Genomic DNA, 24,304 nt, shown 5'->3' with positions numbered 1-24,304 from the left:
AGGTGTGGCGCTGCCCCGGGAACGGGCCAATGGGGAGCTCGGGGGCCGCAGGGGCTGATGGGAGGTGTGGCGCTGCCAATGGGGAGCGCGGGGGCCGCAGGGTCTGATGGGAGGTGTGGCGCTGCCTGGTAACGGGCCAATGGGGAGCTCGACGGCCGCAGGGGCCGATGGGAGGTGTGGCGCTGCCCCGGGAACGGGCCAATGGGGAGCGCGGGGGCCGCAGGGGCTGATGGGAGGCGTGGCGCTGCCCCGGGAACGGGCCAATGGGGAGCTCGGGGGCCGCAGGGGCTGATGGGAGGCGTGGCGCTGCCCCGGGAACGGGCCAATGGGGAGCTCGGGGGCCGCAGGGGCTGATGGGAGGCGTGGCGCTGCCCCGGGAACGGGCCAATGGGGAGCTCGGGGGCCGCAGGGGCCGATGGGAGGCGTGGCGCAGCTAGGCCCGCCCCCGCGCGGGGGATGCCGGGAGCCGCCGGCGATGAACGGGGGCGAGGCGGAGCCCGGCGGCTACAAGCGGCGCTACCGGGCCCTGAAGCGGCGCCTGAAGCTGCTGATCTACGTGAGGGGGGCGGGGCCCGGGCGGGGGGGGCGCGCGCGGGGATGTGGGGGGAGGGGCGGGCCCGGGCTGCGGGGGCGGTGATGGGATGGGGGGGGGGCCGGACCCGGTGCTAACCCCCCCGCCCCCCCCCAGGAGCAGGAGTGTTTCCAGGAGGAGCTTCGCAAGGCCCAGAGGAAGCTGCTGAAAGTGTCGCGGGATAAAAGGTAACGGGGGGACCCGCCCCCCCCCCCGGCTGGCAGGGGCTGCGGGTCGGGAGTGAGGGGCACCGGCAGGGCTGGGGGGGGGCAGGGGCTGCGGGTCGGGAGTGAGGGGCACCGGCAGGGCTGGGGGGGGGCAGGGGCTGCGGGTCGGGAGTGAGGGGCACCGGCAGAGCTGGGGGGGGGCAGGGGCTGCGGGTCGGGAGTGAGGGGCACCGGCAGGGCTGGGGGGGGGCAGGGCTGGGCTGGCAGGGGCTGCGGGTCGGGAGTGAGGGGCACCAGCAGGGCTGGGGGGGGGGCAGGGGCTGCGGGTCGGGAGTGAGGGGCCCCAGCAGGGCGGGGGGGGGGGCAGGGGCTGCGGGTCGGGAGTGAGGGGCACCAGCAGGGCTGGGGGGGGGGCAGGGGCTGCGGGTCGGGAGTGAGGGGCACCGGCAGAGCTGGGGGGGGCAGGGCTGGGCTGGCAGGGGCTGCGGGTCGGGAGTGAGGGGCACCGGCAGAGCTGGGGGGGGCAGGGCTGGGCTGGCAGGGGCTGCGGGTCGGGAGTGAGGGGCACCGGCAGAGCTGGGGGCAGGGCTGGGCTGGCAGGGGCTGCGGGTCGGGAGTGAGGGGCACCGGCAGGGCTGGGGCAGGGCCGGGGGGGCTGCGGGTCGGGAGTGAGGGGCACCAGCGGGGGGGGGGCTGCGTGGGGGGGTTTGGGGGTTTCTGACTCTGCAGTTTTTCCCACCCAGCTTCCTCCTGGACCGGCTGCTGCAGCATGAGAACGTGGATGACGAATCCTCAGGTGCTGGGCAGGGGGCGGGGGGGGTCCTCCTGAGCTCAGCCCCTTATTGCCGCCCTGCCCCCTTCCCGTAGCCCCCAAAGCTTTCAGGCCGGGCTGGGGGTGTCACGGAGCCTCCTCTGGTGCCTAGCAAGGTTGGGGGACCCCGGGGAGGTGCCTGACCCCTGGGTCGTGGGTGCAGGGGTGTGGAACCGGGTGCAGCTGGGGAGTGGGCACGTGGGGGCTGGGTGTGTTGGGGCATTTCAGGGGAGGGCCTAGGCTGTGGAAAGGGGCCACTGGCGGTGCAGGTTGCAGCGGGATTTGGGGGCGTCAGTGAGAGGAAGGGGAAGTGGGGGGCACAGGCACAGGGGGATTTGGGGGGCTGTGTGTCGGGGAAGGGCTGTGGCTGAGGAGGCCAAGCGATGTCTGTTAATGGGGGGGGGCAGTGGGGGTTGAATTGTGGGGGAAGGAGCACAGGCTGTAGGGAGGTTAAAGGGGCCTGGGGACAGACTGGACGCTGGTTCAGAGCAGGCTGTGGGTGCTGAGGGGAGGGGACACAGGGTGCTTTGGGGGCAGCTCTGGGGGTGTCTTCCCCCATTAACCCTCCCCCCGTTGCCCTTCCAGACTCAGAGGCTACAGCCTCCTCAGAGAACAGTGACGGGGAGGGGCCCAAGGGGGCGGAGCCACAGCCGCTGAAGAGGTGAGTATAAGGCCCCGCCTCCCACTGGGGATGGGGTCTGTGCCAGAATCCAACATGGCTGGCCTGGTTTCCTGGGTAGAGCCACCATATTTACTGTGGGCAGTGGATGGGCACGTGCCAGTATGTGACATGTCTGCTCCTGTGACAACTTCCTGTGTCTCTCTTCCCGCCTCCAGGAAGCGGAGCCCCCAGCTTGGCGGAGCCTCATCCCCATCGTCCTCTGGCCTGTCTCTCCAGGCGACCTCGGGCTTTCCCCTGCAGGGCTCGGGGGCGCCCTCCCCCTACCTAAGCTCAGTGAGTGACCCTTCCACTTTGGGGAATGTGGTGCCAGAATCCAATATGGCCTCCAGACTGGGGCTGTGGGCTGGTGATGTGATCTCTGCCAGTATCCAATATGTCTGCTGTAGCTTCAGGATAGGCCCCATCTTCAGGAAAGGTGATGTCTGTTCCAGTATCCAATATGGCTGTGTGGGCAGAGCTGCCATATTTAATATAGGCAAAGATAGAGCACTGCCAGTATCCAACATGGCTGCCTTGGCTTCAAAGGCAGAGCCCCCATTGGCGTCGGCTGAGTGGGGAGGTGCCACCCCCTCCCTTGCCCCCAATCGCTCCATGGGGGTCACCCACCTTGCCGGTGCAGTTGTTGAGCAATGGGGCTCCGTGGTAAAGCCGGCTGTGGGTGTCGGCTGTCCCATGGGGGGGCGCTGTGGAGTGTGCATTAAGGCAGTGAGCATTGAGGGGGGCATTAGGGGGTGTTCCTTGGTGAGGGTGCGTGGGCGGGGTTGTGTGGTGTTGTCTGGGTGATGGGATATGTGGGGATGCCAGGGATGGTGGTGGGGGTTGGGTGCATTGTGTGTGTGGGGGGGTGGTTGAGAGAGGTGGGGTGTCCATCCTGGAGTGCCCCCCCTTCTCTCACTCTGTCACCTTTTCTCCATCTCTCCTGTACTGCCCCCCTCCCCCCTATCCCCAGCTGGCCTCCCCGCCCTACAGCCCGTTCCCCTCCGAGTACCTGGCACCAGAGCCCTGCGCCCCCCGCCCCGAACGTGCCCGCCCTGAGCGACGGGCCAAGGGCACTCGCAAGTTAAAGGTACCACCTGGCCGGCGGGGAGGAGTATGGGGGTCAGCTGGGGAGGGGTCATGTGTCTGGGGGGAGTGAGGGCATATTTTGGGGGGGTTGGGAGTGAGGGGTCATGCAGGAGTCAAGCCTAGGACATGTGGGCTAGTGGGGAGTTGGTGGCGGGGTTCACGTGTGGGGTGGAGGAGGGAGAGGGTGGGGAGTCAGGAGGAGGGGATGGGGGGTTAGGGGAGAGAGTTCAGGACAGGTGGGGTTTGTGGGGAACATGGAGGGAGGTACTGGGTGGGGGGGGGTGGTCAGCAGCCCCCTCACTTTCCCTCCCATCTCTCCCTTACAGATGTCCCTGACGCCGGCCTCCCATCCCGACTGCTCAGTGGTGGGGGGTCTCCCCTTCTCTTCGCCCCGGGGGGGCCCTCTGGCCCCCCTCTCCTCCAAGCTCCCGCCCCCCACCATCCTCAGCACTGTGCCCCAGCAAATGTTCAGCGACGCAGGGGAAGGGAGTGGCGAAGATCCCCTGGATGGGGATGACGAGCTTGTCATAGATATACCGGAATAGTGGGGGTTGGGGGGCGGCACCCCAGATACACACAACTCAACACTGTGGTGGGGGCCCCCAAGAGGCCCCCCCAGTTTATTTCACATCCATTCCAGTTGCATTAACAGGCTCCAGACATGCAAATTAACCAATTAAACAAGATTTTGGTATAAAAACAGTGCTGTGGCAACTTCAGTGACCCCTGACTGCCCCCCAACTCTCCCTGGCCCCCCTGAAATCCCAGAAGCCCTTAGAAAAAAAGCCATTGAATGAGGCTGGTGGTTTCGGGGGGACCCTCCCGGTGCAAACGACCCTTTTTACAAACCGTTTTGTAAAAAACGGTGCGGAAATAGGATGCTCCTTTAAGAGCGGGGGTGGGATTTTTGACTGCAGACAAAAATTCTTTTTAAAGGGGAAGGTGCTAAAATTCCTCCTTGAAAGGAGGGGTGTGTGGGAGGGGACGGAGGGGCTAGTTTCCCACCAATTTGAATACTGTTTTGCATAATATTCTTGCAGCAAGTGACAATTTGCATATGAGGCCCCTCCCCTACATAACAGGATGAGAGGGGTGGAGTCAGTGTCGCCCCTCCCCCAATGTAACCAAACAGCCCCCCCAGACAGACACAGCACGGAGGGGGCGGGTTTCTTACCGCCCCCGTGTAAACATGCAAGAGTCCTCGTGCAAAGGGCCCCGCTCCTTTAAGCAGCAGGCAGGGAGCAGCGGGCCCCAGGGCCAATCAGGGCGCGAAGGCCGAGGATTCTGGGAGCTCATTGGTCAGCGTGTGCCACTGCTCCCAGCGCTGGTCGGGGCTCTGCAGGCAGCCCAGCCAGTGCCGCAGCCGCTCGCCCTTGGAGTCCAGGCCCAGGGTCGCGCCACCTGGGGGGAGAGGGGGTTAGGGGAGCCCCCCTCCGGGCCCTGCCCCACAGAGCCCCATGCCTGGCCCTCCGGGCCCAGCCCCACAGAGCCCCATGCCCCACGGAGCCCCGGGCCCTGCCCCACAGAGCCCCATGCCTGGCCCTCCGGGCCCAGCCCCCCTCCGGTCCCTGCCCCACAGAGCCCCATGCCTGGCCCTCCGGGCCCAGACCCCCCCGCACCACGGAGCCCCGGGCCCAGCCCCCCACCAGTCCTCCGCCCCACGGAGCCCCGTGCCTGGGCCTCCGGGCCCAGCCCCCCTCCGGTCCCTGCCCCCCCAGTCCCCTGCCCCACAGAGCCCCATGCCTGGCCCTCCGGGCCCAGCCCCCCCCGCCCCACGGAGCCCCGGGCCCAGCCCCCCACCAGTCCTCCGCCCCACGGAGCCCCGTGCCTGGGCCTCCGGGCCCAGCCCCCCCTGCCCCACGGAGCCCCGGGCCCAGCCCCCCACCAGTCCTCCGCCCCCCGGAGCCACGTGCCTGGGCCTCCGGGCCCAGCCCCCCTCCGGTCCCTGCCCCCCCAGTCCCCTGCCCCACAGAGCCCCGTGCCTGGCTCTCCGGGCCCTGCCCCCCCAGTCCCCTGCCCCACGGAGCCCCGTGCCTGGCCCTCCGGGCCCAGCCCCCCCCGCCCCACGGAGCCCCATGCCTGGCCCTCCGGGCCCAGCCCCCCTGCCCCACAGAGCCCCGGGCCCAGCCCCCCACCAGTCCTCCACCCCACGGAGCCCCGTGCCTGGGCCTCCGGGCCCAGCCCCCCTCCGGTCCCTGCCCCCCCCGCCCCACGGAGCCCCATGCCTGGCTCTCCGGGCCCTGCCCCATGGCATCCCTTACCCTGCCCCATTGGTGCCCCTTCCCCTGTCCCCCAGCTGAGCCAGCCCGCGCCCCCCTCACCGATGAAGTCGTTGGATTTCCCGATGTCGTAGTCCCAGACTGTGATCTCCAGGGATTTCTGCGCCAGCTCCGACTGGTCGATTTCGTAGAAGAATTCCTGGGGGGGGAGGAGGTGGTCAGGCCGGGTCCCCCAACAGCCGGGGGCCTTACAGCAAAGTGTAGGGGTGCTCTGGGGCCTCTGCCCCCCCACCTGGAGCCCCACCCCCTGCACCTCGTTATATTCGGGGTTCAGCGTTTTCTTCTTCACGCTCGTTTTGTGCTTCGATTTCTTCTCCATGTCTGGTTTGAGGTACCTGCCCAGAGAGACGCAGGATGAACCCAGGAGTCCTGCCCCCTCTCCCCTGCCAGAGCCCAGAGAGAACCCAGGAGTCCTGCCCTCCCAGAGCTGGGAGAGAACCCAGGAGTCCTGCAGTTTCCCTAACTCCACCAGAGGGCGCTCTTGCGCTGCGTATGCCTGGTTTAAAGTCAGGACACCGATTTTGGGGGTGGGCCCCACTCCTCCCAGCTCTGCTCCCCGCCGGGCTCCCCACTTTCACCCCCACCCATCCCCTTTCACCCTCCCCCACATGCACCCCAATTTCTCCCAGCTCTGCTCAGCGACCTCCCCCCGTCCGCTTCCCAGTACCCCCAAAGTCTCTGCCCCCCGGGCCCCCTGAATCCCATCCCGCCTTCCCTCCACTGTCCCCCACCCAGCACCCTCTGCCTCCCACCCCTCCTCCCTGTGCCCAGAGCCCCTCCCCTTCCCAGCCCCCCAAACTCCCCACTGCCCATGTTGGCCCCCCCCGGGCCCATCCCCCCAGCTCACGTTTTGACGTAGGGGTCGGAGTAGCCGTTGACGTCCATGGCGGCCAGGTGAGCACAGCGCAGAATTCCCACCAGCAGCCCACGGCGCTCGGAGCTGTACGTCAGCGCCAGCAGGATCCGACCCCGCTCCTCCAGCTCCCACTGCTCCGCCTGCTCCAGCTGTGGGGGTGGGGGGAGCTCGTCACCACCTTCACGCTGCCACTGGGGGGGGACCCAGGTGTCCGGGATGGCTCCCAGGGGCCCCCCAGCGCTCCCAGAGACACAAACAGGGAATGGGACCCAGGCGTCCGGCACAGCTCCCAGGGGCCCCCCGGTGCTCCCAGAGACTGGGACGGGAATGGGACCCAGGCATCCGGGACGGCTCCCCAGGGGTCCCCCCGCGGCACTCCCAGAGCCTGGGACGGGAATGGGACCCAGGCGTCCGGGACGGCTCCCCAGGGGCTCCGCGGTGCTCCCAGAGCCTGGGACGGGAATGGGACCCAGGCGTCCGGGACAGCTCCCCAGGGGCTCCGCGGTGCTCCCAGAGCCTGGGACGGGAATGGGACCCAGGCGTCCGGGACGGCTCCCCAGGGGCTCCGCGGTGCTCCCAGAGCCTGGGACGGGAATGGGACCCAGGCGTCCGGGACGGCTCCCCAGGGGCTCCGCGGTGCTCCCAGAGCCTGGGACGGGAATGGGACCCAGGCGTCCGGGACGGCTCCCCAGGGGCTCCGCGGTGCTCCCAGAGCCTGGGACGGGAATGGGACCCAGGCGTCCGGGACGGCTCCCCAGGGGCTCCGCGGTGCTCCCAGTGACACACACGGGATGGGACCCAGGCATCCGGGGAGGGATAACTGGTGTGGGGGGAGGGGTCCTACCTCTCTGAGGTAACAGGAGATTCCTCGCAGTGCGGCCGACATGGCGGATGGGGAGGCCAGCTGGGGAGGGGGAGGGGGAGGCAGCGGGAGAAGGAGAGTCAAAAAACCAGCTCCCTGCATGACACCCCCCCCCGCACATCTGGAAGGGCAGTGACTGCTATGGCCCAGCTGGGCGATCTCGGGGGCACATCTGGAAGGGCAGTGACTGCTATGGCCCAGCTGGGCGATCTCGGGGGCACATCTGGAAGGGCAGTGACTGCTATGGCCCAGCTGGGCGATCTCGGGGGCACATCTGGAAGGGCAGTGACTGCTATGGCCCAGCTGGGCGATCTCGGGGGCACATCTGGAAGGGCAGTGACTGCTATGGCCCAGCTGGGCGATCTCGGGGGCACATCTGGAAGGGCAGTGACTGCTATGGCCCAGCTGGGCAATCTCGGGGGGCACATCTGGAAGGGCAGTGACTGCTATGGCCTAGCTGGGCGATCTCGGGGGCACATCTGGGAAGGGCAGTGACTGCTATGGCCCAGCTGGGCAATCTCGGGGGGCACATCTGGGAAGGGGCGGGAACACGGTGTATGTTAGAGTTGTGGCCCCGGGGAACAGCTGGAAAAGGAGCAGCGGCTAAAGAACATCTGGCTCTTGCTCTGGGGCACATCTGGAATCGGGCTCATACTGGCACAGGGAGTGGCCACGGAGCACATCTGGGCTTGGGCAGGAGGCAGGCTGCAGCGCTAGAGGGAACAGCTGGACACGGGAGGGCCTCTCGCACATCTGGACCGTCCAGCAGGACACATCTGGCTGGGGGAGGGGCCGGGGGGTCTCACCGGGATCTGGGGTTCCAGGCAGATGTTGAAATGCTTCTTCTGGGAAGGCTTCAGACGCCGGAGCGGCACCCGGGTCTCCCCGATGAACTCGTTATGGGTCAGCTTGTCCTCGTCACAGACTGAGACCCTGGGGAGAGACGTGGAGTTGGGGGCTGCGGGTCGGGAGTGAGGGGCACCATGATGGGAGGGGGCTGCGGGTCGGGAGTGAGGGGCACCGTGCGGGGAGGGGGCTGCGGGTCGGGAGTGAGGGGCACCATGATGGGAGGGGGCTGCGGGTCGGGAGTGAGGGGCACCATGATGGGAGGGGGCTGCGGGTCGGGAGTGAGGGGCGCCGTGCGGGTAGGGGGGCTGCGGGTCGGGAGTGAGGGGTGCCGTGCGGGGAGGGGGGCTGCGGGACGGGAGAGAGGGGGGGCGTGCGGGTCGGGGGGCTGCGGGTCGGGAGTGAGGGGCGCCGTGCGGGTCGGGGGCTGCGGGTCGGGAGTGAGGGGCGCCGTGCGGGTCGGGGGGCTGCGGGTCGGGAGTGAGGGGCGCCGTGCGGGTCGGGGGCTGCGGGTCGGGAGTGAGGGGAGCCGTGCGGGTCGGGGGGCTGCGGGTCGGGAGTGAGGGGCGCCGTGCGGGTCGGGGGGCTGCGGGTCGGGAGTGAGGGGCGCCGTGCGGGTCGGGGGGCTGCGGGTCGGGAGTGAGGGGCCCCCTGATGGGAGGGGGCTGCGGGTCGGGAGTGAGGGGCACCATGATGGGAGGGGGCTGCGGGTCGGGAGTGAGGGGCACCATGATGGGAGGGGGCTGCGGGTCGGGAGTGAGGGGTGCCGTGTGCAGGGCGGGGGCTGCGGGTCGGGAGTGAGGGGCGCCGTGCGGGGAGGGGGCTGCGGGTCGGGAGTGAGGGGCGCCGTGCGGGTCGGGGGGCTGCGGGTCGGGAGTGAGGGGCGCCGTGCGGGAAGGGGGCTGCGGGTCGGGAGTGAGGGGCGCCGTGCGGGGAGGGTGGATGCGGGTCGGGAGTGAGGGGCGCCGTGCGGGTCGGGGGGCTGCGGGTCGGGAGTGAGGGGCGCCGGGGGGGTCGGGGGGCTGCGGGTCGGGAGTCAGGGGCACCATGATGGGAGGGGGCTGCGGGTCGGGAGTGAGGGACACCATGATGGGAGGGGGCTGCGGGTCGGGAGTGAGGGGCGCCGTGCGGGGAGGGGGGCTGCGGGTCGGGAGTGAGGGGCGCCGTGCGGGGAGGGGGGCTGCGGGTCGGGAGTGAGGGGCGCCGTGCGGGGAGGGGGGCTGCGGGTCGGGAGTGAGGGGCGCCGTGCGGGTCGGGGGCTGCGGGTCGGGAGTGAGGGGCGCCGTGCGGGTCGGGGAGCTGCGGGTCGGGAGTGAGGGGCGCCGTGCGGGTCGGGGGGCTGCGGGTCGGGAGTGAGGGGCGCCGTGCGGGTCGGGGGCTGCGGGTCGGGAGTGAGGGGCGCCGTGCGGGTCGGGGGGCTGCGGGTCGGGAGTGAGGGGCGCCGTGCGGGTCGGGGGCTGCGGGTCGGGAGTGAGGGGCGCCCTGCGGGTCGGGGGGCTGCGGGTCGGGAGTGAGGGGCGCCGTGCGGGTCGGGGGGCTCACCGCAGGGTTTTCCGGGCCATGTCCTCCCCCGTGATGCCCGTGTACGTCAGCCCCTCGTTCCACACGGGGTTCAGGGTGTTCCGCTGCGTTCGCGTCTTCAGCTTGTTGGCCTGGCGGGGGGAGGGGAAACGCGGATGAAGCAGCGGGAACCAGCGCGTCCCCCCGAGGCCAGTACGGACCAGTATGGACCAGTATGGACCAGCAGGCCCATAAACTGGTCCCGACCGGTTTCCCCTGGGCTGAGCTGGTAAGAAGCGGTGGGGCCCGGGACAAACCGGAACGGCCCAGCCCCGAGCTGGGAGTTGCAGGACCAGCCGGCCTGGCCCAATGCGGAGCAGCACAGACCAGTGTGGCCATGTCTGGAGGGGGCGGGGGGGCCGGGCCTGGGGTGCGAGGGGGACAATGGGGGGAGTATTTACCTTGCAGGCCCCCGGCAGCAGGTGAAGTTTGACGTAGGGATCGGCCAGACCATTAAAATCCATCGGCTTCAGCCCCTGGGGGGGGGAGAGAGAGATCAGAGCCCCCCCAGCTCCCTACGGCCCCCCAACTTCCCTGCGCTGCCCTTACCTGCACCATGCAGGGGCTGCCTTCCCCAGTGACCCCCAACCCCCTCCCCCCAACTGCACCAGGGCCCCCGAATGGCTCAGCCCCGAACCAGCCCACAGCACCCACCCAGGGGCTCACCCTAGACTGTCACCCCTGGGGACTCCCCCAATTCACAGCCCAGAGCAAACCAGCGCCCAGGATGGGGAGGTTTGGCAGAGATCCGAGCCTCGGGGGCAGGGCTGGGCCGGCAGGGGCTGCGGGTCGGGAGTGAGGGGCACCGGCAGAGCTGGGGGGGGCAGGGCTGGGCTGGCAGGGGCTGCGGGTTGGGAGTGAGGGGCACCGGCAGAGCTGGGGGGGCAGGGCTGGACTGGCAGGGGCTGCGGGTCGGGAGTGAGGGGCACCGGCAGGGCTGGACTGGCAGGTGCTGTGGGTCGGGAGTGAGGGACACCGGCAGGGCTGGACTGGCAGGGGCTGCGGGTTGGGAGTGAGGGGCACCGGCAGGGCTGGACTGGCAGGGGCTGCGGGTCGGGAGTGAGGGGCACCGGCAGAGCTGGGGGGGGCAGGGCTGGACTGGCAGGGGCTGCGGGTCGGGAGTGAGGGGCACCGGCAGGGCTGGACTGGCAGGGGCTGCGGGTCGGGAGTGAGGGGCACCGGCAGAGCTGGGGGGGCAGGGCTGGACTGGCAGGGGGCTGCGGGTCGGGAGTGAGGAGCACCGGCAGGGCTGGACTGGCAGGGGCTGTGGGTCGGGAGTGAGGGGCACCGGCAGAGCCGGGGGGGGGGGGGCTGGGCTGGCCGGGCAGGGGCGGTGGGTAGGGAGTGAGGGGCACTGGCAGGGCTGGGGGGGGCAGGGCTGGGCTGGCAGGGGCTGCAGGTCGGGAGGGAGGGGCACCGGCAGAGCTGGGGGGGGCAGGGCTGGGCTGGCAGGGGCTGTGGGTCGGGAGTGAGGGGCACCGGCAGGGCTGGGGGGTAGGGCTGGGCTGGCAGGGGCTGCGGGTCGGGAGTGAGGGGCACCGGCAGGGCTGGGGGGGGCACGGCTGGGGCTGCGGGTCGGGAGTGAGGGGCACCGGCAGAGCTGGGGGGGGCAGGGCTGGGCTGGCAGGGGCTGCGGGTCGGGAGTGAGGGGCACCGGCAGGGCTGGGGGGGGGGCAGGGGCTGCGGGTCGGGAGTGAGGGGCACCGGCAGAGCTGGGGGGGCAGGGCTGGACTGGCAGGGGGCTGCGGGTCGGGAGTGAGGGGCACCGGCAGGGCTGGACTGGCAGGGGCTGGGGGGCGGGGGGGAGGGGCACCGGCAGAGCCGGGGGGGGGGGCTGGGCTGGACTGGCAGGGGCTGTGGGTCGGGAGTGAGGGGCACCGGCAGGGCTGGGGGGGGCAGGGCTGGGCTGGCAGGGGGCTGCAGGTCGGGAGTGAGGGGCACCGGCAGAGCTGGGGGGGCAGGGCTGGGCTGGCAGGGGCTGCAGCACGGGAGTGGGGGGCACCGACAGAGCTGGGGGGGCAGGGCTGGGCTGGCAGGGGCTGCGGGTCGGGAGTGAGGGGCACCGGCAGGGCTGGACTGGCAGGGGCTGCGGGACGGGAGTGAGGGGCACCGGCAGGGCTGGGGGGGCAGGGGCTGCGGGTCGGGAGTGAGGGGCACCGGCAGAGCTGGGGGGGGCAGGGCAGGGCTGGCAGGGGCTGCGGGTCGGGAGTGAGGGGCACCGGCAGAGCTGGGGGGGGCAGGGCAGGACTGGCAGGGGCTGCGGGTCGGGAGTGAGGGGCACCGGCAGGGCTGGGGGGGGCAGGGCAGGACTGGCAGGGGCTGCGGGTCGGGAGTGAGGGGCACCGGCAGGGCTGGGGGGGCAGGGGCTGCGGGTCGGGAGTGAGGGGCACCGGCAGACCCAGTCCCCAGGCACCATATTCTGTCTCTTGCGCCTGGGCCCCATCCTGAGGCACCCTGCTGCGTTGCCATGACAACACGGATGCCTGTGGTACCCAGTCTTGGCAGGTTGCCAAGATGCTGACGGCTGCAGCATTCCTGCCGCTGGGAATTGGGAGACTGGGGGATTGAAGGGTCGGGGGCAGGACACGGTTGGGGGAGACCCCCCCCATTCCAGTGGGGTTAGGCAGGAGTGAAGGCGGGAAAGAGAGAAAGGGGTGAGCGAGGCTGGAGACGCCTCCCAGCCTTTAATTACAGGGAACACGCAGCCGGATTGAGAAATGTCTGCACAGGGGCTGCGGGTCGGGAGTGAGGGGCACCGGCAGAGCTGGGGTGGGGCACGGCTGGGCTAGCAGGGGCTGCGGGTCGGGAGTGAGGGGCACCGGCAGAGCTGGGGGGGCAGGGCTGGGCTGGCAGGGGCTGCGGGTCGGGAGTGAGGGGCACCGGCAGAGCTGGGGGGGGGGCAGGGCTGGGCTGGCAGGGGCTGCGGGTCGGGAGTGAGGGGCACCGGCAGAGCTGGGGGGGGCAGAGCTGGGCTGGCAGGGGCTGCGGGTCGGGAGTGAGGGGCAGCAGCAGAGCTGGGGAGGCAGGGGCTGCGCTGGCAGGGGACAGGGGTTGGCAGTGAGCTGGGCGGGGGCTTGGGTTGGGGGTCCTACCTTGGCCCGGAGGATGGTGCAGTGCAGGGTGCAGCTCTCGGGGTCATAGAGCAGGTCAAACTCCAGGGTCCCCAGAGCCGCTGCGGGAAAGAAAACCAGGATCAGTCAGAGCCCCCCCCCCACAACCCCCCCGAGACTGTGAACCCCGACTGCCCAGTGCCTGTCAGCTACCCATCCCCCAGCCGGCTGCCTACCTCCCCGCACAGCCCTCGGCTCCCTCCCTGCCTGTCCATCCCCATCCACCCCCTCTATCTATCTATCCCCCACACCCCCTCTATCTATCTATCTATCCCCACACCCCCTCTCTCTATCTATCTGTCTGTCTATCTATCTATCCCCCCACACCCCATCTATCTATCTATCTATCCCCACACCCCCCCTCTATCTATCTATCTATCTATCTATCTATCTATCTATCTATCTATCTATCCATCCATCCCCACACCCCCTCTATCTATCTATCTACCTATCTATCTATCTATCTATCTATCTATCTATCTATCCCTCCCTCCACACCCCATCTATCTATCTATCTATCTATCTATCTATCTATCTATCTATCCCTCCACACCCCCTCTATCTATCTATCTATCTATCTATCTATCTATCTATCTATCTATCTATCTATCTATCCCCACACCCCCTCTCTCTATCTATCTGTCTGTCTATCTATCTATCCCCCCACACCCCATCTATCTATCTATCTATCTATCCCCACACCCCCTCTATCTATCTATCTATCTATCTATCTATCTATCTATCTATCTATCTATCTATCCCCACACCCCCTCTCTCTATCTATCTGTCTATCTATCTATCTATCCCCCCACACCCCATCTATCTATCTATCTATCCCCCACACCCCCTCTATCTATCTGTCTATCCTCCACACCCCCTCTATCTATCTGTCTATCCTCCACACCCCCTCTATCTATCTATCTATCCCCACACCCCCTATCTATCTATCTATCTCCCACACACCCTCTATCTATCTATCTATCTATCTATCTATCTATCTATCTATCTATCTATCCCTCCCTCCACACCCCATCTATCTATCTATCTATCTATCTATCTATCTATCTATCCCCCACACCCCCTCTATCTATCTATCTATCTATCTATCTATCTATCTATCTATCTATCCCTCCACACCCCCTCTATCTATCTATCTATCTATCTATCCCCACACCCCCTCTATCTATCTATCTATCTATCTATCTATCTATCTATCTATCTATCTATCCCCACACCCCCTCTATCTATCTATCTATCTATCTATCTATCTATCTATCTATCTATCTATCTATCCCCCACATCCCCTGTATCTATCTATCTATCTATGTATCTATCTATCTATCTATCTATCTATCCCTCCACACCCCCTCTATCTATCTATCTATCTATCTATCTATCTATCTATCTATCTATCCCTCCACACCCCCTCTATCTATCTATCTATCTATCTATCTATCTATCTATCTATCTATCTATCTATCCCCCACACACCCCCTCTATCTATCTATCTATCTATCTATCTATCTATCTATCTATCTATCACTGTCCCGGACGCCTGGGTCTCACTGCGCAGCCCGGTCTCTGGGGGCGCTGCAGGGCCCCCTAGGGGAGCCGTCCCGGACGCCTGGGTCCCCTCCCCCTTCCAGCCACTTACTGGTGTCATCCGAGTCGTAGCTGTCGGCCTCGTAGCCCTGGTCTGCGGGCGCCGAGCCGGGGGGGGTGTCGAGGGGGGCGGGCGGGCGGCAGGGCCCCCCCCCGTCCTGCGCGGGGCCCTCCCCGGGGCTGCGGCGCGGGAAGTAGTCGGAGATCTGGCGGATGGGCCGGATGGGGCCGGGGCACACGTCGATGGCCATGTGCTCGCGGATCGGCACCGGGGGCTTCTCCCGACCCCCGCCCCGGCCGGACATGCATGCGCCCTGCGGGGGGGGGGGTCAGCGGGGGTCAGAGCCCCTCCCCCCGCAGCCCCCAGCCCCGTCCCTCCCCCCGCACCGCCCGCGCTGCCCCCCACCTGCATCGCCCCGTCCCCCCGCTGCCCCCACACCCCTGCCCCGTCCCCCCGTTCCCCCACACCCCTGCCCTGCCCCCCGCTCCCCCCACACCCCTGCCCCGTCCCCCCGCTCCATCCCCCTCCCCCCGCAGCCCCCAGCCCCGTCCCTCCCCCCGCACCGCCCCCGCTGCCCCCCACCTGCATCCCGCTCCATCCCCCTCCCCCCGCACCCCTGCTCCGTCCCCCCCGCTCCATCCCCCTCCCCCCGCACCGCCCGCGCTGCCCCCCACCTGCACCCCGCTCCATCCCCCTCCCCCCGCACCCCTGCTCCGTCCCCCCCGCTCCATCCCCCTCCCCCCGCACCGCCCGCGCTGCCCCCCACCTGCATCCCGCTCCATCCCCCTCCCCCGCACACCCCTGTCCTGCCCCCACCTGCATCCCCCCACAACCCCCTCCCCTTGCCCCCCTCCCCTCAGCCTCCGGACCCCAGCTCCATTCCCCTCCCCCGCACACCCCTGCCCTGCCCCCCCGCTCCCCCGCACACCCCTGCCCCGTCCCCCCGCTCCCCCCACCCCCCGCCCCGTCCCCCAGCTCCATCCCCCTCCCCCGCACACCCCTGTCCTGCCCCCACCTGCATCCCCCCACAACCCCCTCCCCTTGCCCCCCTCCCCTCAGCCTCCGGACCCCAGCTCCATTCCCCTCCCCCCACTGCCCCCAAAACCTCCCCCCCGCCCCAGGTACCTGCTCCCTTCTCGCCGGCAACAAGTCGCTGGCGGGATCGCGCCTGGCGGGACGAGGAGCCGGAGGATCGGCGGGGGGGCGGGATCCTGGAGCGGGGGGCGGGTCCAGAGGGGGCGGGGTTGGGCGGACAGACAGACAGACCCGGGCTGGGGTGTGATGGGGAGACACGGGGGCTCCTGGGGAAACCAGAACAGCGAATTCACCCCAAAGTGCTGTTGGGAGGGGAAGGCGGGGAGGGGGCTGGGAGCCAGGACGCCTGGGTTCTCTTCTGTATGTAAATAGAGCAAGAAAGTTTGGTACAGGGTGAGCCGGTGCCCCTCACTCCCGACCCGCAGCCCCTGCCCCCCCCAGCCCTGCCGGTGACCCTCACTCCTGACCCGCAGCCCCAGCCCCCCCAGCTCTGCCGGTGCCCCTCACTCCCGACCCGCAGCCCCTGCCAGCCCAGCCCTCCTGGTGCCCCTCACTCCCGACCCGCAGCCCCTGCCAGTCCAGCCCTCCTGGTGCCCCTCACTCCCGACCCGCAGCCCCTGCCAGCCCAGCCCTGCCCCCCCAGCCCTGCCGGTGCCCCTCACTCCTGACGCGCAGCCCCTGCCAGTCCAGCCCTGCCGGTGCCCCTCACTCCCGACCCGCAGCCCCTGCCAGTCCAGCTCTGCCGGTGCCCCTCACTCCCGACGCGCAGCCCCTGCCAGCCCAGCCCTGCCACCACCAGCTCTGCCGGTGCCCCTCACTCCCGACGCGCAGCCCCAGCCCGGCCAGCTCTGCCGGTGCCCCTCACTCCCGACCCGCAGCCCCTGCTAGCCCAGCCCTGCCCCCCCCAGCTCTGCCGGTGCCCCTCACTCCCGACGCGCAGCCCCTGCCAGCCCAGCCCTGCCCCCCCCAGCTCTGCCGGTGCCCCTCACTCCCGACCCGCAGCCCCTGCTAGCCCAGCCCTGCCCCCCCCAGCTCTGCCGGTGCCCCTCACTCCCGACCCGCAGCCCCTGCCAGCCCAGCCCTCCTGGTGCCCCTCACTCCCGACCCGCAGCCCCTGCCAGTCCAGCCCTGCCGGTGCCCCTCACTCCCGACGCGCAGCCCCTGCCAGTCCAGCCCTGCTTCCCCCAGCCCTGCCGGTGCCCCTCACTCCCGACGCGCAGCCCCTGCCAGCCCAGCTCTGCCGGTGCCCCTCACTCCCGCCCCGCAGCCCCTGCCAGCCCAGCCCTGCCCCCCCCCCAGATCTGCCGGTGCCCCTCACTCCCGACCCGCAGCCCCTGCTAGCCCAGCCCTGCCCCCCCCAGCTCTGCCGGTGCCCCTCACTCCCGACGCGCAGCCCCTGCCAGCCCAGCCCGGCCCCCCCAGCTCTGCCGGTGCCCCTCACTCCGGTCCCGCAGCCCCTGCTAGCCCAGCCCTGCCCCCCCCAGCTCTGCCGGTGCCCCTCACTCCCGACCCGCAGCCCCTGCCAGCCCAGCCCTCCTGGTGCCCCTCACTCCCGACCCGCAGCCCCTGCCAGTCCAGCCCTGCCGGTGCCCCTCACTCCCGACGCGCAGCCCCTGCCAGTCCAGCCCTGCTTCCCCCAGCCCTGCCGGTGCCCCTCACTCCCGACGCGCAGCCCCTGCCAGCCCAGCTCTGCCGGTGCCCCTCACTCCCGACCCGCAGCCCCTGCCAGCCCAGCCCTGCCCCCGCCCCAGATCTGCCGGTGCCCCTCACTCCCGACCCGCAGCCCCTGCCAGCCCAGCCCGCTCACAGGAGATAAATGTGGGATTCTCTCGCCCAGGGAATATACCTGGGAGATTCAGAGATTTCATATCTCCCCCTCTCCCCGCCCCCTCCTCCACTGCCCCCCCATCCATGTTGCCATGACAACGCCGAACCTGGTCCAGTTCCAGGCCAGGAAATATTCCCTCCAGTGACGGATGCTGCGGCCTGACATTTAATGAGAGACTCGCCAGCGGCGCCAGCTGCAGGATCGGGGGGGGGGGGCTGGGGTCTCTCCCCATCCCGGGGCACCGGGGGGGCTGGGGGTGACAGGCAGGGAATCGAGTCTATGAACTGTCCAAGTGGGAGCAGCCGTTCAGTTCATCTGATCCGGGGCGGGGGGAGCCCAGGCTAATTAGGGCTGGAAGCAGCTTTCGGGGGAGCGGGGGTGGACAGGCGGGGACCCAGGAGGTGGGTGCTGGACGAGGGAGGCGAGAGGGTTGGAGATGAGGAGAAAATCATTTCTGGGCTCCCCCCCCCAGCTCTGCCGGTGCCCCTCACTCCCGACCCGCAGCCCCTGCCCCCCCAGCCCTGCCGGTGCCCCCCACTCCCGACCCGCAGCCCCTGCCAGCCCAGCTCTGCCCCCCCCACAGCCCTGCCGGTGCCCCTCACTCCCGACCTGCAGCCCCTGCCCCCCCAGCTCTGCCGGTGCCCCTCACTCCCGACCCGCAGCCCCTGCCAGCCCAGCCCTGCCGGTGCCCCTCACTCCCGACCTGCAGCCCCTGCCCCCCCAGCCCTGCCGGTGCCCCTCACTCCCGACCTGCAGCCCCTGCCCCCCCAGCCCAGCCAGTGCTCCCCACTCCCGACCCGCAGCCCCTGCCCACCGTGCTCTGCCGGTGCCCCTCACTCCCGACCCGCAGCCCCTGCCAGCCCAGCCCTGCCGGTGCCCCTCACTCCCGACCTGCAGCCCCTGCCCCCCCAGCCCTGCCCCCCCCCAGCCCTGCCGGTGCCCCTCACTCCCAACCCGCAGCCCCTGCCAGCCCAGCCCTGCCCCCCCCAGCCCTGCCGGTGCCCCTCACTCCCGACCCGCAGCCCCTGCTGGCCCTGCCCTGCCCCCCCCCAGCCCTGCCGGTGCCCCTCACTCCCGACCCGCAGCCCCTGCCAGCCCAGCCCTGCCAGCCCAGCCCTGCCGGTGCCCCTCACTCCCGACCTGCAGCCCCTGCCCCCCCAGCCCTGCCCCCCCCAGCCCTGCCGGTGCCCCTCACTCCCGACCCGCAGCCCCTGCTGGCCCAGCCCCGGCTCCCATGAAGTCCCTTTGCTGTACTATTCCTGGAAGTTAGTTCACACCAACCCCTGATGCTTTTTCACAATGCAGCAGCTAGTGCAGAAGCTGTGATATTTTGGTTATAAACACCTGTTGGTGGGGGTGTTCGGAGACTGTTTGGGGACCAGGGGGAAAACAAGCTTTTATGGCTCCGCTGGTGCCCCTCACTCCCGACCCGCAGCCCCTGCCCCCCCAGCTCTGCCGGTGCCCCTCACTCCCGACCCGCAGCCCCTGCCCCCCCAGCTCTGCCGGTGCCCCTCACTCCCGACCCACAGCCCCTGCCAGCCCAGCCCTGCCCCCCCAGCCCTGCCGGTGCCCCTCACTCCCGACCCGCAGCCCCTGCCCCCCCAGCTCTGCCGGTGCCCCTCACTCCCGACCCGCAGCCCCTGCCAGCCCAGCCCTGCCGGTGCCCCTCACTCCCGACCCGCAGCCCCTGCCAGCCCAGCCCTGCCCCCCCAGCCCTGCCGGTGCCCCTCACTCCCGACCCGCAGCCCCCTGCCAGCCCAGCCCCCCCAGCCCTGCCGGTGCCCCTCACTCCCGACCCGCAGCCCCTGCCAGCCCAGCCAGCGTTCCTGGTGCGCTGTTGTGTCTGGTTGCTGGGCGCGTGCTGTGAATGGCGGGAGGCAGGCGGTGGCTGGGGGCTGATTGATGACAGGCCGGGCTGCGGCTGGGGACTCGCCGGGCTCCGGGGTGAAACGTCTCAGCTGAGAGGAACGTGGCTCCTGGCGCGTCGTCGCGCTTCCCGTCCTTGGCTCTGGGGAAAGTCAGCGCCCGGCGCGGGGCTGGGGCCGGGCCTAGAGACGGGGGAGCCAGGAGCCAGCCAGGCCCTGCCCTGGGGCCGGACCAGAGCCTGCACCCCCCACCGGGCCTAGGCCCCTGCCCCATTCCCTGCCCCCCCCGAGCCAGCCAGGCCCTGCCCTGGGGCCGGATCAGAGCCCGCACCCCCCACCGGGGCCAGGCCCCAGATTCCCTGCCCCCCCCCGAGCCAGCCAGTCCCTGCCCTGGGGCCGGATCAGAGCCCGCACCCCCCACCGGGGCCAGGCCCCCGCCCCATTCCCTGCCCCCCCGAGCCAGCCAGTCCCCGCCCTGGGGCCGGATCAGAGCCCGCGCCCCCCACCGGGGCCAGGCCCCTGCCCCATTCCCTGCCCCCCCCGAGCCAGCCAGTCCCCGCCCTGGGGCCGGACCAGAGCCCGCGCCCCCCACCGGGGCCAGGCCCCTGCCCCATTCCCTGCCCCCCTGAGCCAGCCAGTCCCCGCCCTGGGGCCGGATCAGAGCCCGCACCCCCCACCGGGGCCAGGCCCCTGCCCCATTCCCTGCCCCCCCCCGAGCCAGCCAGTCCCCGCCCTGGGGCCGGATCAGAGCCAGCGCCCCCCGCAGGGGACAGGCCCCTTCTAGCCTACGTCCCGCAAGGCCCCGGCTCGCTGCTGTGGCCTGTGCCCCACGTCAGGGCGGGCGGCTCGGCTGCGGATCCGCCCTTTGTGCCCGTGCAGGGCTCTGCCTGCGTCTGGGCGACTCGTTAGCAGCCCTGCCTGGCATCGCTAATTAGGAGCCGGGGGGATGGGGGGGACTGAGCTGTTTGTCTGTGTGGGGCCCAGACTGTCTGACCTTTAAAATCCTCTGACAGAAAACTGCCCCCCCCCCGGCTCCTCGCTCCTTCCCTTGCAGCCAGAGCCAGCTCCTCCAGACCCCCCGGCAGCCTGGGGGCCGTACGCCTGCCTGGCTTCCAACTTCCCTCTTCCTCCGGCGATGCGGCCGCCTCTGGGGTGGGGCAGGGGCTGGTTATACAAGGACCCCAGGTTCGGTGCCAATCTGGGGCCCCTCCGCAGTGGGTGGGGCTGGGCTCACAGGGACCCCTCACCCGGCGCTGAGATGCAGCCACCTCTGGGGAGGGACGCGGGGGCTGGGCTCACAGGGACCCCTCGCCCGGCGCTGAGATGCAGCCACCTCTGGGGAGGGACGCGGGGGCTGGGCTCACAGGGACCCCTCACCCGGCGCTGAGATGCAGCCACCTCTGGGGAGGGACGCGGGGGCTGGGCTCACAGGGACCCCTCGCCCGGCGCTGAGATGCGGCCACCTCTGGGGAGGGACATGGCGGCTGGGTACACGGGATCCCTCGCCCAGCGCTGAGATGCGGCCACCTCTGGGGGGGGATGTGGGGGCTGGGTACACGGGACCCCTCGCCCGGCCCTGAGATGCAGCCACCTCTGGGGAGGGACGTGGGGGCTGGGCTCACAGGGACCCCTCACCCGGCGCTGAGATGCAGCCACCTCTGGGGAGGGATGTGGGGCTGGGCACACGGGGACCCCTCACCCGGCACTGAGATGCAGCCACCTCTGGGGAGGGACATGGCGGCTGGGTACACGGGATCCCTCGCCCAGCGCTGAGATGCAGCCTCCTCTGGGGGGGGACGTGGGGGCTGGGCTCATAGGGATCCCTCGCCCGGCACTGAGATGCAGCCACCTCTGGGGAGGGACATGGCGGCTGGGTACACGGGATCCCTCGCCCAGCGCTGAGATGCAGCCACCTCTGGGGAGGGACGCGGGGGCTGGGCTCACAGGGACCCCTTGCCCAGCGCTGAGATGCAGCCACCTCTGGGGGGGGGATGTGGGGGCTGGGTACACGGGACCCCTCGCCCCGCGCTGAGATGCAGCCACCTCTGGGGAGGGACGCGGGGGCTGGGCTCACAGGGACCCCTCGCCCGGCCCTGAGATGCAGCCACCTCTGGGGGGGGGGATGTGAGGGCTGGGTACACGGGACCCCTCGCCCAGCGCTGAGATGCAGCCACCTCTGGGGAGGGATGTGGGGGATGGGTACACGGGACCCCTCGCCCAGCGCTGAGATGCAGCCACCTCTGGGGAGGGATGTGGGGGATGGGTACACGGGACCCCTCGCCCAGCGCTGAGATGCAGCCACCTCTGGGGAGGGATGTGGGGCTGGGTACACGGGACCCCTCGCCCAGCGCTGAGATGCAGCCACCTCTGGGGAGGGACGCGGGGGCTGGGCTCACAGGGACCCCTCACCCGGCCCTGAGATGCAGCCACCTCTGGGGGGGGGATGCGGGGGCTGGGTACACGGGACCCCTCGCCCAGCGCTGAGATGCAGCCACCTCTGGGGAGGGATGTGGGGCTGGGCACACGGGACCCCTCGCCCAGTGCTGAGATGCAGCCATCTCTGGGGAGGGACATGGGGGCTGGGTACACGGGATCCCTCGCCTGGCGCTGAGATGCGGCCACCTCTGGGGAGGGACGCGGGGGCTGTTTGTGGAGGGTTTTTTCTGGCCCGGGCCCACACGCTCCTCTCGGGCTATATCCGTCCCTCCATCTGGCTGGGTTTGTTGCTCCCAGCTCAGAGCGCGTCATTTTGTCCTTGCTGCGCCTCTGCCAGATTGTGTCCCCACTTCCGCCCCCCACCCTTCGCTGCTGCCCCCGCCCCACCTGGGGAGACGAGGCGGCTGCGGCTGGAACCCAGGAGTCCGGGGATCTTGTGACCGAGCCCAGCGCCGGGAGGATGGAGCACATCTGCCCCCCAGCACCGGCCACTCAGCAAAATACAAGAATCAGCCACGTCCCAGAGCCGGGCGAGGGGTCCCCGTGAGCCCAGCCCCCCGCGTCCCTCCCCAGAGGTGGCCGCATCTCAGCGCCGGGCGAGGGGTCCCCGTGAGCCCAGCCCCCGCATCCCTCCCCAGACATGGCCGCATCTCAGCGCCGGGCGAGGGGTCCCCGTGAGCCCAGCCCCCACATCCCTCCCCAGAGGTGGCCGCATCTCAGCGCCGGGCGAGGGGTCCCGTGTACCCAGCCCCCGCGTCCCTCCCCAGAGGTGGCCGCATCTCAGCGCCGGGCGAGGGGTCCCGTGTACCCAGCCCCCACGTCCCTCCCCAGAGGTGGCTGCATCTCAGGGCCGGGCGAGGGGTCCCGGGGGCCCCGCCCCCACATCCCCCCCCCAGAGGTGGCTGCATCTCAGGGCCGGGCGAGGGGTCCCGTGTGCCCAGCCCCCGCGTCCCTCCCCAGAGGTGGCGGCATCTCAGCGCCGGGCGAGGGGTCCCCGTGAGCCCAGCCCCCGCATCCCTCCCCAGACATGGCCGCATCTCAGCGCCGGGCGAGGGGTCCCCGTGAGCCCAGCCCCCACATCCCTCCCCAGAGGTGGCCGCATCTCAGCGCCGGGCGAGGGGTCCCGTGTACCCAGCCCCCGCGTCCCTCCCCAGAGGTGGCCGCATCTCAGCGCCGGGCGAGGGGTCCCGTGTACCCAGCCCCCACGTCCCTCCCCAGAGGTGGCTGCATCTCAGGGCCGGGCGAGGGGTCCCGTGTGCCCAGCCCCCACATCCCCCCCCCAGAGGTGGCTGCATCTCAGGGCCGGGCGAGGGGTCCCGTGTGCCCAGCCCCCGCGTCCCTCCCCAGAGGTGGCCGCATCTCAGCGCCGGGCGAGGGGTCCCCGTGAGCCCAGCCCCCCCCTCCCCCACCCCGAGCGCTAGGACCATTTGGGGCGTTGCAGTAGCAGAACGTGGCCACACGATGGCGACAGAACCCAGAAAATGCGAACACGGGACGGGCCGGGTCCTGTCCTGGAGCCCCGGGAACAGCTCCGGAACCCAGGCGTCCGGGCTCCCCTTCTCCCCCCCCCCCCCCGGAGCGGGGAGAGAACCCAGGAGTCTGGGCTCCCAGCCGCCCCCCCCCGAGCGGGGAGAGAACCCAGGAGTCCGGGCTCCCAGCCCCCCCGCCAGAGCAGGGAGAGAACCCAGGAGTCCGGGCTCCCAGCCCCCCCGCCCATCCCCTCCTCACAAAGGCCCGAAGTTAAGGATTTCCCGGCTCGCGCAGTCCAGGGAGTTAACCCTTTCCGAGCCGGCCCCCAACTGCCTCCGCCTCTGGGGGAGGGGGGGAGACAGGGGATCTGGGCTGAAACCATCTCAGCTGGGGACCCGAGCCAGGACGCCTGGGTTCTTTGCAAGGGGAGTGGGGCCTGGTTGGTTAGAGCAGGGGGGGCTGGGAGCCAGGACTCCTGGGTTCTCTCCCCAGCTCTGGGAGGGGGGGGGGGGCTGGTGGGTTAGAGCGAGGGGGGCTGGGAGCCAGGACTCCTGGGTTCTCTCCCCAGCTCTGGGAGGGGGGGGGCTGGTGGGTTAGAGCAGGGGGGGCTGGGAGCCAGGACTCCTGGGTTCTCTCCCCGGCTCTGGGAGGGGAGTGGGGGCTGGTGGGTTAGAGTGGGGGGGCTGGGAGCCAGGACTCCTGGGTTCTCTCCCCAGCTCGGGGAGGGGAGTGGGGGCTGGTGGGTTAGAGCAGGGGGGGCTGGGAGCCAGGACTCCTGGGTTCTCTCCCCAGCTCGGGGAGGGGAGTAGGGGCTGGTGGGTCAGAGCAGGGGGTGGGAGCCCGGACGCCTGGGTTCTCTCCCTGGCCGGAGCGCCGCTGTTTCTATAAATAGCGCTTTTCTCGGTCTGTCTCATTCCTTCGCCCCGGCTGGGTTTCTCCTGGGTTGCGTCAGGCCGGAGCATTCCTGCGGCGTGACGCGGCGCCGCCCGGCCCGGGGGCCCCACCGCCTCCACCTCCTGCCTGGCACGGGCCGCGTCCTGCTGCGAGCTTCCCCCCAGCAGTGCCCTTGCCGGGGTCTCCTCAGAGTGCTGCGAGCTTCCCCCAGCAGTGCCCCTGCCGGGGTCTCCCCAAAGCGCTGCGAGCTTCCCTCAGCAGTGCCCCTGCCGGGGTCTCCCCAGAGTGCTGCGAGCTTCCCCCCAGCAGTGCCCCTGCCGGGGTCTCCCCAAAGCGCTGCGAGCTTCCCTCAGCAGTGCCCCTG

At 70.1% G+C, this 24,304-nt stretch overlaps 2 protein-coding genes across 3 annotated transcripts; one reads left to right on the top strand and one right to left on the bottom strand.

The window, feature by feature from the left end:
• The first annotated feature begins 425 nt into the window (after positions 1–425).
• Positions 426–3,922, top strand: INO80E (INO80 complex subunit E). The gene is made up of 7 exons (XM_045012348.1): positions 426–556; positions 689–759; positions 1,482–1,534; positions 2,135–2,210; positions 2,387–2,504; positions 3,181–3,297; positions 3,623–3,922. The coding sequence occupies exons 1-7, from the start codon at positions 476–478 to the stop codon at positions 3,839–3,841; spliced, it is 735 nt and encodes a 244-aa protein (XP_044868283.1). The 5' UTR covers positions 426–475; the 3' UTR covers positions 3,842–3,922.
• Positions 3,923–4,005: 83 nt separating this feature from the next.
• DOC2A (double C2 domain alpha) lies at positions 4,006–17,344 on the bottom strand. 2 transcript variants are annotated; one of them, XM_045012346.1, is made up of 12 exons: positions 17,294–17,344; positions 15,538–15,805; positions 14,464–14,725; positions 12,792–12,871; positions 10,101–10,175; positions 9,682–9,791; positions 8,100–8,226; positions 7,276–7,335; positions 6,423–6,580; positions 5,829–5,910; positions 5,618–5,714; positions 4,006–4,697 (listed from the first exon to the last, which is right to left on the bottom strand). In XM_045012346.1, exons 3-12 carry the CDS (start codon positions 14,714–14,716, stop codon positions 4,558–4,560), a joined length of 1,182 nt encoding a protein of 393 aa, XP_044868281.1. In that variant the 5' UTR covers positions 14,717–14,725; positions 15,538–15,805; positions 17,294–17,344; the 3' UTR covers positions 4,006–4,557. The 2 variants fall into 2 exon arrangements, with proteins under 2 accessions (XP_044868281.1, XP_044868282.1); XM_045012347.1 differs by lacking the exons at positions 12,792–12,871; positions 14,464–14,725; positions 15,538–15,805; positions 17,294–17,344 and adding an exon at positions 12,113–12,420 and having other exon boundaries at positions 4,012–4,697.
• Between the last annotated feature and the right edge of the window lie 6,960 nt (positions 17,345–24,304).

This window comes from Mauremys mutica, chromosome 4 (genome assembly GCF_020497125.1).
Source record: "Mauremys mutica isolate MM-2020 ecotype Southern chromosome 4, ASM2049712v1, whole genome shotgun sequence".
NCBI classification, from domain to species: Eukaryota; Metazoa; Chordata; order Testudines; family Geoemydidae; genus Mauremys; species Mauremys mutica.
The sequence above is the reverse complement of the archived record's forward strand: the minus strand, read 5'-3'. Positions and strand labels throughout refer to the sequence as shown.

Excerpts from the sequence above, each read along its gene's own strand:
- INO80E (XM_045012348.1), top strand. The coding sequence starts at position 476 with ATGAACGGGGGCGAGGCGGAGCCCGGCGGCTACAAGCGGCGCTACCGG. Across the intron at positions 2,505-3,180 it reads CCTCCCCCTACCTAAGCTCA|CTGGCCTCCCCGCCCTACAG; the intron begins GTGAGTGACCCT and ends CCCTATCCCCAG. Across the intron at positions 3,298-3,622 it reads AGGGCACTCGCAAGTTAAAG|ATGTCCCTGACGCCGGCCTC; the intron begins GTACCACCTGGC and ends TCTCCCTTACAG.
- DOC2A (XM_045012346.1), bottom strand. The coding sequence starts at position 14,716 with ATGTCCGGCCGGGGCGGGGGTCGGGAGAAGCCCCCGGTGCCGATCCGC. Across the intron at positions 10,176-12,791 it reads GCACCATCCTCCGGGCCAAG|GGGCTGAAGCCGATGGATTT; the intron begins GTAGGACCCCCA and ends TCCCCCCCCCAG. Across the intron at positions 8,227-9,681 it reads ATGGCCCGGAAAACCCTGCG|GGTCTCAGTCTGTGACGAGG; the intron begins GTGAGCCCCCCG and ends GTCTCTCCCCAG.